Consider the following 19,194-nt stretch of genomic DNA (forward strand, 5'->3'; position numbering starts at 1 on the left):
TCAGGCTACAGCGGACCCCGTATTCAATGTTCTCTGGATTCACGGGGGACTCATGCATTCACAGATTTCTCGGGACATTTCCCCCACATTATTCATGGAAAATTTGTCTATTTGCGGTATTTGTCTATGAGAAATATCCAGAAATTAGTTTTTTTTTTATATATCAATTTCATCATAAAATGCACTTTTTGTGATAAAACTTTTAAAAAAACCAGGTATAAAACTTTTTAGTGGGTTTTCTTGAGTTTAAACTAACAAAATAGGCTGTTTTTGCGGATTGTAACTATTCGCAGGGGCCCTGGTACGCATTCATCGGAAATACGGGGGGACCACTGTAATGTCAAAAGAAATATCTTTTTGGCTGGTCTTTTAGCCGGCTATTATGCCATAATGATAAACACTATGACAAGTGATAGAGTATAATGGACTCAAAGACAAGAAGCATTTTATCTTGTCTTCAGTGATGCTGGATCCAGTTTCCTACGTCAAAACTTATCTTGTCTTCAGCGATGCTGGACCCAGTTTCCTACGTCAAAACCTGTAGAAGTGACTATTGCGCATGTGCATCGGCCATCTTGTTTTATGCTCGGACCAGTTACAAGACCAAGTTCCATTACTCCTCTAGTCAAGAAAGATGTAAGTCTATTCAGCCAGTGCTCCTCTATTTTCAGAATTTTTCTTCGAGATCGCTCTCCAGAAATCATGGAATCGCCAAAATTTGAAAGTTTAGTGCTTATTTTTAAGATTTAGTTAAAACAGTTAGGTTAAAAAACTGTGAAACAAAAAAATTTTATTGCGAGTATGGAAACTGGTGTTCTGTTTACCCATCCTGTGTTGTTTAGAGTATGTAATCAGCAAGATACATGTTCCAGGCTAGCCTTAAGAACGTGAAAATAGTTAAATGATTTTTTTATGAAGTTTTTTGCCTAAAGGACTACTCCATATTGAATTATTAATTTAGTTAATCTTTTCAGATAACAGTTTCTACAATTTCCTAGGCAGTAGCCTACATGAGCTAGTAGCCTAGTCAATTTAGGACATGTAATTTTAGACTGGGAATAGCTATTATCAGTAGCCCATAAGCTAAAATAGTATATCTTAAAGATGTAAATAACCCTAACTAAGTATACTTAAATAATTTTTCAGTGATAAATACCTAAAAGTAGATAAACAGGCTACACCATTTTAGTTTTACTTTGCCATATTTAGTATGACCGAAATAAACCAAGCCGGATAATTCCTAGTGTTAAGTAGTGAACCCTTACTAACACTATCAGTCAAAGTTGTTAGCCTAGAATACATATTCTAAGGTGTCAAATGTAATAGTACTCTCAAACTCGGAGCTACATTTTAAGCGGTGGTTTTTAAGTAACATGTTGAATTGGGTGCTGAAATTGTAATTCTAATTAATTACTCTAAGTTATGCTTAGCGTATGTGTTGATTTACTTATAAAGTAAAATAACCTAACATGAAGGTTAGTGTTAGTATGATGGTTTTATATAGGCTAGTTTATCAGTATAACATAACATGCTAAAACTATTCGAGGCTTAGCAAAAATGTCTGTTTTGCTATGATTTAGTATCCTAGCCTATATATGTGTATATGTATACAGGTAGTAGTTGTCGACTTACAACCACAATTGGTTAAGACCAATTTGGACATAAGTCGGCCCATGTTAATTTACTGTAATAATATTTACTAGCCTAGCCTACACTACACAGCATACTATACACATACGTATATGGCATAGTAATTAATAATTTCAGCTAATTTCTCCCCTAGGTTTCAATGCACATTGGCCTTATGATGATTCAGTACAAAAGAAAAGAAATTGAATAACATCTAACAAGTTAGCCTCGTGGTTAGCATGGCACATATATCGTATATATACGAATACAGTAGCCTAGCCTACAGTATAATTTATACTACATATATGATATAATTTGGCAATTTATTAATATAAGCCAATTTTGGAGGTTCAATTCCTTCTGACTATAATATATATCAGTAGAAAAAAAATTGGACACAAAACAGGAATCAGATTTGGAATGACATCAGCATATCTAATTGAGCGATGTCATGCTGCTGACAGCTACATATATTTATTTATGAAATAAAAACACAATGAATATGCATATTTACCATGAATCTTTAAAAAGTTATACATTACTGTATCCAATAATTTGTTATTCTCATATTATTGTATCACAAAATACTAACAAAGCGGTCAATGTTTTGGTTTGGAAATCAGCTGATGGCAAATACGAGTTTATTTTGCCATATTTAACTCAATTCGGAGCAAATTACCTTGCTTCTAGTTAGCGTAAAATATCTAGAGACTTTATTTATATGAGACAAGGTAATATGTCATCATACAACACATTTTTAAGTTGAAAAATAAATTCAATATGTCTCGTGAACAAAAGTATTTTTTTTTTTCGAACAGATTGTGTTGTGGGTATGTTTATTATGTAGAAATACTACATGGTTCCGTTCACTATTTTCACTTCATTTCATTGTAGTATGAACTTTACCGTTATGTTACTTATCTTTTATCAGCATGAAAACAACAATAAAATGTATTCTTTCAAGACCTGAAGTTTTGATTAAAATTATTTTATCTCAATCCTATCTACGGTTTTGCTTGATGGTATAAGTTTATTGGAGTTATATCCTTGTTGCTGATGCATGATAATACTCATTAGTAGCTCGAAAAGTGAGCTGCTTGTGTGAAGAGGCAGGAGCTGGGAAAAAAAGTGTTGGACGTTCAGCTGGACACCACTCTTTCTTGTTTACATTGCTTCCCATTCGTTTTAGTTGTGGGTGGTCGTAAAGTTGATCAGTCATACCTTGCATAGGTCGCAAGTTGATAACCAGCTGTATATCTGTATGTGTATATGTATAGGTGTATGGGTTTATAAACCACTTTATTAAAAATTTCAGTAGTAAATAGTAAATAGTAAATAGTAACTTGGTTATGTAGCCTAACTAAGCGATTAGGCTACATATTAAATTCTTGTTGTTAATAAGTAAAAACCTAACCTTATTTGGTAGGAATACATTATACCAAGGATACTAATTCAAGCCTTATAGAAAACTTGCTTCAGTTAGTAAATAGAGTTCGTAAACTAATTTGAATAGTACCTATTGGGTGTTATAATTAAAATTAAAACCTAAACATAACCAATACATAAGGGCTAAGTTTAAGTAATAAAGAATAAACAAGGCATCAAAGGTAATTTAAACCTCAAAAGGTTTGAGTTAACATAGATTTACAAAGCTCTAAGTAATAATTCTGCGTTGCGTACCTATGTGGAAATTACAATTATCTAAAAGTAATTGAGTTGATAATTGAAATTTAACCATTATTTTTTGGGGGTTGATTTTACTACCAGGGACTAGCATCAGAAACAGAAAAATGACATTTGACACACCAGTCCCTAGTAGCCTGTTTTTAAGGGAATGTTTCCTTACAGTCCGTGTGGAGTTAGTACATACATAGAATTGCCTAAATATTTTACAGAAAGTACTAAAAATTTACATTTGTAGTCAAACTGACTTATAAAATTATATCTACTATAGTTGTTAATATTTACGGTTTTCCAGTACTGAAAATAATTTATACTAAAAATCTCTCTAATAACAACTTGGTTTTTCACAACAAGGAACAAGGCCATCTTGAGAAATGACCCTCAATTAAGGTGTATGGTAGTTGGTTGCTCGGTGCAACTTTTTCCTAGTGGGCACTGCCCATACCACCTGCCATAGGCATAGTCCTTGTAACAATTACGGCAAATCTGTTTGGTTGCCTGATATGTGCGAGATTTGTAGCATGCTCTTGGCAACAAGCTTTAAAGATGAAACTGTTCGCTTTAGACTGTCTCAATGGGTCCTAGGGTTTAGCAAAGGTGAGGAAGGGGAAATTTATATCTATCCGCAAAACTCAGGCAGCCACACTGTATATTTAAACCCTTCTCTGACGTTCCATATTCAGGCCAAAACCAATAATATCAGTCACCACCTACCCCCAGGTACATCCTAAGGAGGAATTAGAGGAATCTCACTAGAGGTAAGTGTTCAAAGGCTTTGAGGTAGATATTGATACCAAAAGAAAAAACCTGCTGAACCCAGAAGGACCAGGGACACAGATGTCAATCAGCCATGGGAAAAACATTGTGGAAGAAAGTCAAATCTCCCATGTGGTTTTCAGAAGCCGATCAGGATCCTTCCCCCAAAAGGGATAGTATAAGGATCCACCTGAACCAAATGGAAATAGCAGCAATTTCAGAGGGTTATAGCAATTCACCCAGGACTTCTGGCCCCTGGGGAATGGACAGCTGCAGCTGAGCTGTAGATACACAATCAGGTTTCGCAGTTTGCGGTATTAGATCACTTCTGTAAGGAAATAATGAATGACATCAAAGATGCTTTTGCTGCTGAATGGACATACTGCATGATACACCAAAATGTAAAAGTCTTGCATCTTGCAATAGAATGGGGGAGAGTTGAAACCAAATCTGCCCAAACAAGAGTTAAGAGTGCAAAACCAACTTGAACCAACAAAATGGCCAGTCCTGATTATGAGTCTTACGACCAAAATCTAACAGACTCTAAATTCCTAATCTGATGTCCATAACTTGGAGTGATGCCTCAATGTGTATTTTCTCTCAGGATGGTAAGTATCTTATTAACAAGAGAAAGACCATGACAGAAGTAGTACATGTTGAATTTAGGGACAGGGCAGCCTTTCCTAACACTGAATGGCGCCTGTTACCACCTGTGCCAGAAGCGGAGAAGCCTCAAAAGGAAATTATTCTCTTGGCTGGCAATTTGGCATTAAGAGCTGTGTATGAAACTCTTCACAAGGTAAATGGGACAGGAATATATACTTCCATTATGAACAAGACTCAGGTGGCTCACCATGTACCACCAGCCTTCTGCCCCTTCACATTTAAAATCATAAACCAGGTGAAAACACATTTTCAAAATTATGTAATAACCAGAAAGCGTGAGCCACTGGCAGAACTAAAACCATTTGCTTTGGTTATCCTGGTTTCAGAAAACTCCACCGAAGAATGGGCAACACTTCAACTTCCCTTCGATAGGAAAATGCTCCCCCTAGATATTGCAACTCAGCGATTTGGTACTCCAATGAGAAGGATTTCAGAGGGTACATCAGCATCAGGGTTTTGTGCTAAGGGGCCACCTCCTTAGTGTCTTCACACTTCCTCATTTCTGGGCTCAGCCTGTGTCACTACGTGAAATGTCCCTTTAGCACTAATTTCTAAGGTATAAATATTGAATCTAGGATGATTTTTGCTGTTGTGGCTAAAAACCTTATGAGAACATTATGGGAAGCTCTCTATGAATTTTTGGACTGGTGCATAAAAGCGCGAATGGAGGTACTGGACAACTCCAACAAGTCACTTCCCAATGTGACTGCCTTATTACAGTCTAATGCCTTCTGCCAACCTGTTTGAGGGGTTAGAGATTGTGTATTTCTGGTGATAGAAGTTCACTCTCGACATGGTTCAGAAGTCACGTCAAGTTGTTGGTCCGGTTGCTGAATAACCACTGGTTCCATGCAACGTAAAAACACCATACAAACAAACAATCTATTGTGACTCAAATAAAAGAACAAGCGTATCAACAAAATTGCACTGTGTATGCTCTACTGGGAAAAGATTTCAGGAAACAAAAAACAGAAATGTCCCCTTACCAAATCCAAAAATGGCAAAACAGGTCACCCTGACTCCTCAATCTGTAAAAGTAACAATACACACAGATTCCTCGTTGACAGGTTGGGGAGGACATTGGGAGGAGGATTAGGTAGCGGGAAGGTGGTCAGCTACTCTAAGGAATTGTCATGTCAATTTCCTAGAGCTGACGGCTGTCTTTTTTGTCTCTAAAGAAACTCAAACCTCCGGAACAGACACACATTCTTCTGGTCCTAGACAATACGACTGCAATGTCTTGCATAAAAAAATTGGGATCACACTCACCTCCTCTCAATATGGTAATATTAGCCATTCTTTGGATGGCAAAGGAAAAGAAGTGGCATTTGTCTGCAAATCCCCATACAGGGTCTTGTAATAGCAGACTTTTTGTCTAGGAATACGACAGCCTCAACAGAGTGGTCACTGGACAACCACTACTTCCACAACCAGAAGTGGACCTGTTTGCCACATACGAGAATCACAAACTCTCAGTATATGTGTCCCCAAATGTGGACAATAGTGAGAGATGGCTTCCTACAGGACTGGAACAACTGGAAGACGATATATCTTTTTCCTCCATTGTCCCAGATTTCGAAGGTTTTGAACAAGCTCCTAACCTTCAAAGGAACAGCTTACCTAATAGCAACAAATTGGCCAAACAGGCATTGGTTCCTACTACTTCAACAGTGGATGAAGAGGTCAATTCCATTACCATCCACTTTACAATCCCAGAAAGTAGGAGGGAAAGTCATTTACGCATCCTCCTTTCTAAGCCCAGACCTTCACATGTTGATTTTTTAAATATAATCTGCAGTGAAAAATGATATTGTTAAGATACAATAAAGTTTGTTCATACTTACCTGGCAGATATATATATAGCTGTATTTCTCCGAAGTCCGACAGAATTTCAAAACTCCCGGCTCACGCAGTGGTCGGCCAGGTGGTTAGTACCCATTCCCGCCGCTGGGAGGCGGGTGTCAGGAACCATTCCCATTTTCTATTCAGATTTTCTATTCCCACTGTCTCCTGAGGGGAGGTGGGTGGGTACTTTGATTATATATATCTGCCAGGTAAGTATGAACAAACTTTATTGTATCTTAACAAATATCATTTTGTTCATGAAACTTACCCAGCAGATATATATAGCTGAATCCCACCTTTTGGAGGTAGGGAGAGACAGAAAAGGATTTTGGAAACATATTACATGCAGATGAATAACATCTTGGTTCCTTTACCTGTTTAGCATAGCTGACTTCGTGATTACTGTCACCCAAGTCTGCTACTGCTTTACTAGAGTCTCCAGCAAGGTAGTGACCTATATAGCTGGTGAGTTCTAGGATGATCTGTCAACGGGAGCGTGACCACAATGTGACTAGACCATTTTGACCATACTATGAGGGCAACGAAGTAAAAATTCACCACCTGACCAGCCCTAACAATTTCATTCCCACATCACTTAGGCTAAAGGAAAGGAAGTCCGGCTCAGGCGGACGACCTTACAACCATAAAACAATCCATAAAAACTCACCTACCCATTTCCAACAGGGTAGGATGAGTGTACTTCCAGCCCCCAACAAAGTGTCTGCTGCGATGTATGGTCCAAGCGCATAGCAGTTCTCGTATGTCGTCTTCACATCCCGCATGTAGTGTGAAGCGAACACCGAGTTGCTGCGCCAAAAGGTGGCACTCAGAATGTCATTGAGTGCCATGTTCTTTTGGAAAGCTACCGAGGTAGATATAGCTCTCACTTCATGGGCATTCACTTTCAACAGCTTAACATCACTGTCTTCGCAAGATGAATGCGCCTGTCTAATGGTGTCTCTCAAGAAGAATGCCAGAGCATTCTTCGACATCGGTAAATCTGGTCTTCTGACCGAAACACCATAAGTTGTTAGAAGGACCTCGACATTCCTTTCGTTCTTTGTAAATAAATCTTGAGAGCCCTGACAGGGCACAGGACTCTCTCTGGTTCGTGTCCAATGATTTCCGCCATACCCTTAATCTCAAAACTTTGGGCCAAGGGTTAGACGGCTTTTCATTTTTCGCTAGAAACGTAGGACTTAATGAGCAAACAGCATTATGTCCCCTAAAACCAATATGCTTGCTAAAGGCTTGAATTTCACTAACCCTCTTCGCCCGTTCGCCAGAGTCGTTAGGGGCAAATAGTTTTTCTTAGTAAGATCCCTTAAAGAGGCATTCTGAATGGGGTTCAAACCGATTGACATTAGAATTTAAGTACTACATCCAAATTCCATGATGGTAACTTAGGTTGAGGAATCTTTATAGTCTCGAAAGACCTTAAAAGATCGTGGATATCCTTATTATTTGCCAAATCAATTCCTCTATGTCTAAAGACTACAGATAACATACTTCTGTAGCCTTTGATTGTTGAGACTGCAAGCTTTAGGTCGTTTCTCAAGTAGAGCAAAAAGTCCGCTATTTGGCTCACAGAGGTCGTGGTAGAGGAAATGCGTGTTCTTCTGCACCAGCTCCTAAACGAAGCCCACTTCGATTGATAGACTCCAAGCGTGGAAGCTCTTCTCGCATTGGCGATTGCTTTTGCAACCGGTCAAGAAAAACCCCTCGCTCTGACCAACTTTTTGATAGTCTGAATGCAGTCAGACTCAGAGCGGGGAGGTTTCCGTGGTATCTCTCGAAGTGGGGCTGTTTGAGTAGATCTGTCCTCATGGGCAATGTCCTCGGGAAGTCCACTACATAGGTCATGACCTCTGTGAACCACTCCTTTGCTGGCCAGTAAGGAGCGATTAACGTCATCTCGTCCCTTCTGACATTGCAAACTTCTTCATCACTTCTCCCAGAATCTTGAACGGGGGAAATGCGTAAAGATCCATCCCCTGTCCAGTCCAAAGAAGTGCATCTATTGCTATTGCTCCCGGGTCGAGCACGGGGGAGCAATACAACGGAAGCCTCTTTGTTCTCGCTGTCGCAAAGACCCGTCCACTAGAGGACGTACCCCATAACTTCCACAGCTCTCGACACACATCCTGATGCAGAGTCCACTCGGTCGGCAGCAGTTGACCTTGCTGACTGAGGAGATACTGCCCGGACGTTCTCCACGCCTGCAACGAACCTCGTTAGAATCGTTACTTTTCTGAGTTCTCGCCCATAACAAGATCTCTCTTGCTAGGTTGAACAATGATCGCGAGTGAGTCCCTCCTGTTTTTTTTAAGATGTAGACAGAGCTGTGGTATTGTCTGAATTTATCTGAACTATCTTGTTTGAGACTTTTTCTTTGAAAAACTGAAGTGCCAAGTATATGGCCGCCAGTTCTTTGAGATTTATGTGCCAGAACAACTGTTCCCTCTCCAGGTGCCTGACACTTTCCTCCCTCCCATAGTGTAGCTCCCCACCCGGTGGTGGACGCGTCGGAGAACAACACTAGGTAGGGGCTCTGAAGTTTGAGGGAAGTTCCTTCCGAAAGTTTCACAGGATCGAGCCACCACTTTAGGTGATCCTTTACCTCCTTTGGGATCCTCAAAATTGTCTCCAAATTTTCTTTGTCCTCCCAATTCTCCTTCAGGAAAAACTGGAGAGGTCTGAGATGTAGTCTCCCCAAGTAAACAAACTTCTCCAGCGAGGAAATGGTGCCCAGCAGACTCATCCATTCCCTCACCGAGCATGGATTCTTTCCTTTCTTTTCCTCAAGACTGATATTTTTTCTAATCCTTGCTGTTGACGTCCCTGGGACGGAAAAAGCTCGAAAAGCCACTGAATCCATCTGAATCCCCAGATACACGATGGACTGTGTGGGATCAGCTGCGACTTTTCGAAATTCACTAGAAGTCCAGGGACTTTGCTAGATTTAAGGTTGATTGAGGTCCTTCAGACACCTTTCTTTCGACGATGCTCGAATGAGTCAGTCGTCTAGATATAGAGATCCTTATGTTTGCAAGATGAAGCCACCTCGCACATTCTTCATTAGAATTGTGAAAATCATTGGTGCTGTACTCAGACCGAAGCAAAGAGCTCTGAATTGGAACACTCTTCCCTTCATAACAAAACGCAGGTATTTCTTCGTGATCGGAGATGTATCGGGACGTGGAAATATGCGTCTTGCAGGTCCAGTGATACCATCCATCGTTTTGTCTTAAGGCCGCAAGCACTGACTGAGGTGTCTCCATCTTGAAACGTCTGTCTCTCTATAAAAAGGTTTAGACTGCTCACATCTAAAAACTGGCCGCCAGCCTCCCGACTGTTTTTGCGGCACCAGGAATAACCTGTTGTAGAAACCCGGGGACAAATGCTTTCTTCTCGAGCATTTGTTCTATCAGATCGTACAAGATCTGTTGTACTTCTCCATGGTAAGAGGGTGATAGATCTATAGGTGATAGATCTATAGGTGTTGTGCACAATGGAGGAGGCTTCAGGAAAGGTATTTTGTATCCTCGCTCGATGGACGGTTGAGCGACCAGCTGTCTGCCTCTATCTTCTTCCAAGCTTCTGCAAATAAATGAAGCCTGGGCACCTACGGCGACTGAAGGACTCCCTCCTCATTTTTTACCTCTGGACTTAGACTGAGCTCTGCCTCTAGAGAGTCCTCTTCCTCTAGGAGAAGGTCTAGACTCTAGAGGATGCTCCACCTCGAAAGGGCTTTATTTTCTTAGAAAACTGGGTTCGTGTTGAAGTCGAAGGAACCGCAGGACGTCTAGAAGATTGTGCTAAGAGATCCTGATAGCTTTTTCCTGTAGACTTCCAGCTACATCTTTAATCATAGCCTGGGGGAAGAGAATGGTCAGAAAGAGGGGCGAAAAGCAAATCTGCCTTCTGTGTTGGAGACACTGCTTTGGTAGTAAATTTACAGTAGATAGCTCTCTTTTTCAGGAGCCCTGCACAAAAATGTGAAGCCAATTCCTCTGAACCATCTCTGACGGCCTTATCCATACAAGCGAGAACACTGGATAGCTCCCCCAAGCTAATTGAGTCTTGACTACGAGACTTAGTGTCAAGCAGCCCCAAACACCAGTCTAAGAAATTAAATACTTCAATTGTCCGAAAAAGACCTTTCAGATGGTGGTCTATCTCCGCCGGTGTCCATGTTATTTTAGCTGACGAAAGAAGAGACCTTCTTGGTGCGTCAACCAGACTGGAAAAGTCACCTTGAGCCGATGCGGGAGCCCTTAACCCGACATCCTCACCTGTATCATACCAGATCCCAGCCTTGCCGCAAAGTCTTGAAGGAGGCTGGGCAAAGGAAAACTTTCCTTGAGCTTTTCTAGACTCCATCCAATCTTGCACCTTCTTAAAAGCTCTCTTAGTTGAAAGAGACTTTGTCATTTTAACAAATCCAGGAGTCTTATTTGTTTTTGACAACGAAAACTGAGAAGGAGGCGACCGAGGTGATAATCGGAAGAATCTGACACAGCGGGTTGATCCTCTTCCGCTTCTTCTGAAATATTACTTAATCCTTCCTCATCTATAGGAGTGACCAAGGGGACTCCCGAGGCTGGTGGTACAAGTCCTTTCACTCCGAGCTTTAATGAAGATCGTTGTTTTGACGTGCAAGGAGCATTCTGAATATTAATATCTAAAGATTCAGATAAAGCGGTACCAATTTCTTGCTCATTTTCTCGATGGGAATCTCTTCGAAAAGCCGATTGCAGTTGAGGTTCCATACTAATACCTTGCTGTGATACCTGATGGATATGCAACAAAGCGTCCGTTTGAACGTCTCGCTTGGCATCCGTCCGAGCGTCAAGCTCGGCGTCCAGCCGAGCGTCAAGCTTGGCGTCCAGCCGAGCGTCACGCTTGGCGTCCAGCCGAGCGCCACGCCTGGCGTCCAGGTGAGCGTCACGCTCGTCGCTCAGCCGAGCGTCACGCTCGGCGTCCATCTGAGCGCCACGCCTGGCGTCCAGGTGAGCGTCACGCTCGACGTCTGTCCGAGCGTACCGCTTGTCTAAATAGGCGTCCCTGTGAACACTCCACTCCTTCCAAGCCGAACTAAGAGCGTCGAGTTTCTCAGACTGTAGACGGCCTCGTTTCGCAACCATAGGATCGTCCGTTCTTGTATAAAGTGAGCCTCGAGAGACTGGGCGAAATTTCTTCCTTTCGATCTCAAAATTCCTCGTAGGAAGTTTTTCATGCCCTTTCTCCAACTGCAGGTGAGACGTACGAAATCTAGAATGAGTACTCACAGGCGAAAGAGACGATCGGTCCACCCGTGCAGGAGACCTCTTAGATCTTTTAATCGGTAATCTATCATCTTTTCTTCTCGGACGAATTTCTGATTCTCTCTCCGCCAGCAACGAAGCAAGTTGTTGTTGCATCGACCTGATAACACTCTTTGTAGTAGAAGATTCTTTTTCAGGAGAAAAACTGATCCTATGAGAAGGCGAGGGCGAGGGGAAGCCCTATCCTTCTTACAGGACCCGTTCTAGTTCTATTCTTAGAACGACTAGGCCGCTCCAAGGCGTCCTCGTCAGATGACATCACAATTCTCCTTTGAGGAGTCCATGCAGCAAAACTCTCCGGTGAAGACCGCAAACCAACAGGAGAAAAAGGACGTGAAGCGTCTTCTTCACTGCGATCAAAGACTCTGGCCGCCTGTGCGACACCTTGAGTTTTCGATCTTTTTTGCGGTGGAGAGTAATCCAAGTCTCGAGGCGAAGCCCGTAACGAAGAAGCAGCGCAAAGAGACTCTGCGTCCTCCTCTGAGAGACTACTGACGATAGCCGCCTGTGCGATATTTTAATCGTCATAGCTCTTTTCAGAGGACGTGAGCGTCTTCTCATGCTCCAACTCCTGTTAGGGGAGGACGCCTCCGAGGACGAAAAGCACTCGCGGAGGATACGCGCACTCGCACACTCTTTGGCAGCCTGGGGATCGTCTACAGGTTCTGCCGAAGGGACGCCAGATCGGTGGGGGTTCCCCGTAACCCTCCTGCGGCTTTCGACATGTCCGTCTTCCTGGGCTTGGAAGTTCGACAGAGGTCCAGGCCTAGAGGCATTATAGGGCCGATCTGACGCCCCCTCCACAACACTGGGGCACTTTCACTGCACTTTTGTTCACTAATAATGCTTTTACCCTCCAAAGCGAGCACTTTAGATTCTAGGTTACGTATTGATTCCAGAATCGTAGAAAGGGCATTGTCTTCCACTGATTTTTCAGGGCCTGAAGGCACAACATTTTCAGGGCCCAGAAGGCACAACATTTTCAGGGCCGAAGGCACAACAGATTTAGGTGTACCAACTACTGAATGTATAGTAGGAGAAACGTTCCTTACTACCCTTACTTCTACTGACTGATACACTCCTGGAGGAAGATCTCCGTATCCTATCACGCTCCAATTTCCGCACATAGGATTCATAAGCCTTCCCAACCCGAATCAGACAGACATTCACACTCCTTACAACGGTCATTTATAACACACGTATGTTCTCTACAATTATTACATATTGTGTGTGGGTCTACCGAACCTTTCGGTAGCCTCACCTTACAACCTTCCATACAACACACTCTGGTGCTAGATAAACTAGTCCCAGACATCTTAGTTACAGGAAAAAACCAAACCAAATTCAAATCCAATCCACTATCAGCGTAAGCCTAGTCACAATCCACGTTCGATAACCAAAAAAACAAACAGGATACTCAAGTAACAGAGAAGTTTCGAAAATCCTAGACGGAGGTGTTGAAAACAGTTGTTATCAACACCGGCGACAGAAAAAATCTGAATAGAAAATGGGAATGGTTCCTGACACCCGCCTCCAGCGGCGGGAATGGGTACTAACCACCCCCCTGGCCGACCACTGCGTGAGCCGGGAGTTTGAAAGGTTCTGTCGGACTTCGGAGAAATACAGCTATATATATATCTGCTGGGTAAGTTTCATGAACAAACTACTCACCCAATATTGCTAGGTACCTAGTGCAAAAACTACGGACATCATCTATCCGGCAATACCAGTCCATATGGAGAATATGGTTAGACTATATCCAGAATGAGAGCCAAATCACGATTTCTATAGAAACACTAATGAATTTTCTTATAAACCTCTTTGAAGACAAACATCTTGTAGTTACAACAATTATAGCATACAAGGCTGCATTAACAGAACCCTTGCTTTATGGATTTAGGATTGATTCCAACATAGAAGTTGGCACTTCCCTTCTGCAGTCCTTTTCTTTCCAGAGACCCACTCCTGTAAGACTTCCAATTACTTGGTCCTGAATAAGGTACACAAACTTTTATGTACACCTCAATTCAACGGACCTGACATAACCACCAAGTGCATGCTTCAAAAAGCAATCTTCTTGGTAGCATTAGTATCAGGAGCATGCATTAATGAATTGGGCTTTCTTAGACGGGGCGATATATCACACAAACTGCTGATAACCAGTTATTGTTATCCCCTGGGCCTTCATTCCTGGCCAAGAATGAGAATCCTTTAAAGAGGAAATCTCCTATTCTTATAAGAAAACTCAATTCAGCAGACCAAACATTATGCCCATTTCAAGCACTTAAGGATTACCTAGAGGTCACGGCAAATGTTTCAGAAGGTCCAATTTTCCTACGTCCTAGCACGGACAAACCACTCTCTCTACAAGGGCTATGAATAATTTTAGTGTCCCTCATTAAAAAGGCTAACCCACATTCCTTTCCTAGATCACATGATATTAGGAAAGTTAGTACATCATTAGCCTACTTCAGAAATGTATCATTTGAAGAAGTTTCTGAATGTACTGGGTGGTCACCAGTCAGCATTCTTAAAGCACTACTGCCATGAGCTGGAACAAATTCAAATGCACTGTGTATAAGTAGGTGGTATGGTTAGTCCTGACCCCATAGGCGCCATCACAGAAAACCACAGGTCTCCCCAATGGGTGGGTATGTCTACTGTCACTGGGAAGGTGCGTAAAGGTCACAACCATACACAGCATACTTAGGATATACTTTATGCTACAAGTATATCCTATTTGGTTTCGTTATCTTTTTTACTAAAACTAGTGGCTTGACATTGGACCTGAAATGATTTAATCTTAAAACTTTGAGATATTTGGGTTGAAAATTTGTGAGCTTAAGTTTTTTGTCACCTGTCAATTTCTTTGTAATGCTCCTTTGAGGATAAAACGGCGACTATGCTATAAAAAAACAGGTTCTGACATATGAAAAACCTATTTTTGATAGTTGCTGTTGAGTCCTCAAAACCCTCCCACTTCCCTGATGAAAAACCATGGGATTTGGGTAAAGGTACATCCTGTGTTGACCAACAGAGTAATGGAACTTGGTCTTGTAACCGGCCCGAGCATAAAACAAGATGGCCGATGCGCATGCGCAATAGTCACCACTACAGGTTTTGACGTAGGAAACTGGGTCCATCTTTGCTGAAGACAAGATAAAATGCCTTCTTGTCTTTGAGTCCATTATACTCTATCACTTGTCCTAGTGTTTATCATTATGGCATAATAGCCGGCTAAAAGACCAGCCTAAAAGATATTTCTTTGTTATTAGTCTGATCACCATGGGCGCTGGCACACACCATGGAGGATAAATCCTTTGAGGAATCAACAGACTACCAAAAATAGGTTTTCCTAAGTCAAAACCTGTTTTAGTCACATACACAAATTTTAAAAAAATACAGTAATTAGTGAATAAACAGTGTTGTTATAAAAAAAATTTAAAAGCATATGAGTGATTATTTTGATAGGATTAATATTTCAATGAGAGAAAATGACTTGTGTGTACAGTACAGGGGTAACTTAACTACTTGTCAAAAGTTCTGTAAGACTGACTTACTTAATTTGTATTTAAGATTTATTTGATTTGTATTGAACAATTTATAGATATTTTGCTGTTTACATTCATAGTATTGATATTTTAAAATGAGTACTATTATAAGCATTTTAGAGGGGCATATGTATATACTTAAGAGTAACAGTTGTAAAAGGGTACTAATCCAAGATGTCTTAGGATTTTGGGATGATGGTTTGGGGTGTATTTTTTTTTTTGAACTATCAAATTAAGCAGTGAAATGTTAAAATAGACAGTTACAACCTAATATCCCATAAAATTTGGGGGGAGCACTGTATACCCACAATGAGTAAATGGATATGAATTTCAAATTATACCAACAAAAAATTAAATGTATTAAAAAAGAGCCTATCATTTTCTTAATTTCATAATGAAATACTGGCACTGCAATTTCAATTAATGGTTTCTAATTTGTATTCTTTGAGTAATACAGTGCTCTTATAATAAACCATAGTAAATTTAATATAAAAAAGGTACTGTACTTCAATAGCAAATCTCATGTGTCAACTGAAATCCGGGCACAAAATGGCCTGTCAATATTTACCTCAGAAGGCTGTTCTTCAGCCTCCAGCAATGATGCAATTCGTAAAGTCGTCAGTTTCAAGTGGGATTTAGACTGCTTATACGTTGATCTAGGTCTCAAAGATGGAGGATGTCGCACACCAGCACCAAGATTCAAGCCATGAAAGTGATTATTTCCTTCGGGTTCTTCAATAAATGCCTGGATGTCTTGAATTTGATTTGCTAATTCTTCAACCAAAAGATTTTCAAGAATATGCTGATCGTTATGCAGCATTCCAACATTATTCTGAACAGGTAATGGATGTGGAGAATGTTCCACTAGTACACCATGTACACTTAAAGTTTGCAGTTGTGCACAGTTATCCAATATAAAATGAACCTGGTCAAATGAATATCGCTGGGCAAATGTTAAGCGCAGATGTTTAATATTGTTCAAAGCTGATATATGACTTATTGGCAACACACTAAGTGAAAAAGCCTCAACCTGATGAGCAAACATTTGGCAAAACTTGCCGATATCTTTTTCTAGTAAGTTGTCCTTTTGCACTTCAATTGACTTCAATGACTTGAACATTGACACAATGCTTTCAAGGTATTTTAGCTCTATTTCAGTATCACTGTGAGAATCAAACACACTGTCAACAAATTTTGCTTTTGTCAAAAACAGCTCTATATTTGAGTATGATCCACCATTATTTTCTGCCCAAAGTCGTCTAAATTTTGACAACATTTTTTTAGTCAGCCCAGTGTACTTGCCAAAACATGTGAGTTTAGGATGCAATACCATTACCAATGTATAGACATCATGAAGAAGATCCTCTTCAAAATAAAGTTCATCTAAATTTAACTTTCTGAGATTAGGATATTGCACCTGAAACTGACTTCTAAAATGTTCATCTTCACCAAATCTGCAGATTAAAGAACTAGTCCTATGAACAGCAGAAGCTGGAACTCCAAAGAGAATTGGTAATATATCTTTTTCTAAAATTGATACTTCCATACGCGGTTCCAAAAAAGAAAGAGATTCCAAACTAGGGCAATGCTTGCTCAAAGCTCTAAGCACAGATGGAGTTCCATTATACTGAAAATATATATGATACAATCTTGCATTAGTCACTTTCTGGTAAAAATGTTTTACATAAAACAATCTTTATGATATTTACAACACTAATTATAAATAATTCAAAACATTTAATACCAGTTTGTTCAAAAAATGGCATTTTTGAAAGTAAAAAGGGATTTTGACGTAAGGAAAAATCTATTTCTGGGCGATTGGCTCGTGTCGCCAGCGAAATATCCTTTAATCTATTATTTCTAGGGTAAATGTACTAACACATACCAGAGAATAAATAAATAAAGAAAAAGGTCAGTACAACTGACTCGCTCACCCTCCAAGAGGGTGTCGGTATGAACACTATGGCGAGTGAGACCCAACTACCACGAGCCAAATGCCAATAGAATTCTCCCACTACAAAATCCCCCCAAGAGGAGAGCCGCCCCGACCCCACAGAAGTGGGCAGCAACTACTACTACTCCATCCCATGCTCCCGACTGCTGCGCCTCTGGTGGCCATCCTGAAGTTAGCAGACAATCTTGGGCGATGGGATGGGTAGGGCGGATTTCGCTGGCGACACGAGCCAATCGCCCAGAAATAGATTTTTCCTTACGTCAAATCCCTTTTCTGGGCTCAGCTCGTGTCGCTGCGCGAAATCGTACCAGAGAAATAGCACAAGATTGTAAACAGAAATCAACAAAACAAAAAGAGTCTCAAAATAAAGGTAAAATAAAATAAAAGAATATAATTGGCTAATAAGGATACATATACACAATGATACAAAATAGAAATATGCTTAAATTAAACTTAATTTAAGGTAATTTACATATATACAGGGGTAATATGGCATATATGTAACAAAATGGTATCTGTGTAAAGATATGTATCAGAAATCCAGAGCAATTAACATAATAAGTTGAACAAAACAAAACTCAACAATAATAATATATAAAGGAATGTATATAACTTAATATACAAAACCCGTAACCATTACAAATAAGATGTATCCCCTAGCATAAAAATAAGGGGATGACATCCAAGAGATCAATATCCACAATCAATTGTGAGTGCCCCTAGCAAAAAAAATAAGGGACACCCACACATCATCATAAAAGCAGCTAAGACACAAGGTAACCGTAGATGAACAAGGCAGGAATAGACGAACTGTTGGGTGAGGCAGGTAGAAAGGAGGACTGGATCTTCTACTAAAGATTAGGTAGAGTCGGGGGAAAGGAAACTATGTTTACCCGCTGCTACTGCTGAAAATTTCAGAGCTTCCAAGGACTTTAAGTAATGACGTTTGAACACTGTCGGCGATTTCATCCAGTATACTTTTTCAACTCATCGAAGTTCATATGTTGGAAATAGTTAATTGAGGTGGCTACTGCCCTGACATCAGTGCTTTGGAAAAGAGTCAGGATTGGCTTGTTTAATGAAGTACAGGATTTGTTGTCTGATGCCTTTAATAGATAAAGTACCACCTTTTTTCTCTCTTAAAGAGAGGACTCGATGAGGATGAGGAGGTCCTAGACAGAAAGGCTCGTAAGGTTGAAACTGGACAAAGAGATACATCTTGTGGAAGGGGTAGTACCTTCCATGGTTCCCACCTCATCAAAGGATCTTCATTCTAGCTATAAAACTACGTTTCCGGAGAAAGTAGCACTTCCTGTGGGAAGGAACTGAATATGATCCGGATCTCTGGATAAAGCCCACAGTTCTGAAATTCTAGCTCCTGAGGCCAAGCTTAATAAAAATAGAGTTTTTCTTAAGAGCATTATAACGAGCATGTGTCATTATCAGTTTTCTGAAGCCAGCTTTAGAACATCGTTTAAGAACCATGATACTGACGTAGGCCTTACAGAAGGTCTAAGTCTAGCACACGCCTTGGGAATAGATGAGAAGTAGGAATCTGTCAAGTCTATGTTGAAACCAAATTGAAAAATCTTTTTCAAGGCTGACTTGTTTGTCGTATCGTGCTAGCTGCTAAGCCGCCTTTTTCAAATAAGGATCTGAAAAAGGATATAGCTGAATTGATTGTCATGATCGTAATATCTGATTCTCTCAGGAAGGTTGCTAACTTTTTGACAGCAGCATCATACTGTCTCAAAGTTGAATCTCTTTTATCGGATTCCAAGAA

The 19,194-nt window shown here is 40.6% G+C and overlaps 1 protein-coding gene and 1 pseudogene across 1 annotated transcript; one reads left to right on the top strand and one right to left on the bottom strand.

Moving 5' to 3' along the window:
• Positions 1-19,194, top strand: part of LOC135204016 (uncharacterized) — a 167,630-nt pseudogene that overhangs the window by 94,198 nt on the left and 54,238 nt on the right.
• LOC135203825 (uncharacterized) lies at positions 15,963-17,112 on the bottom strand. The gene has a single exon (XM_064233796.1). The coding sequence runs from the start codon at positions 17,001-17,003 to the stop codon at positions 15,978-15,980; it is 1,026 nt and encodes a 341-aa protein (XP_064089866.1). The 5' UTR covers positions 17,004-17,112; the 3' UTR covers positions 15,963-15,977.

Source organism: Macrobrachium nipponense, chromosome 44, assembly GCF_015104395.2.
Source record: "Macrobrachium nipponense isolate FS-2020 chromosome 44, ASM1510439v2, whole genome shotgun sequence".
NCBI classification, from domain to species: domain Eukaryota; kingdom Metazoa; phylum Arthropoda; class Malacostraca; order Decapoda; family Palaemonidae; genus Macrobrachium; species Macrobrachium nipponense.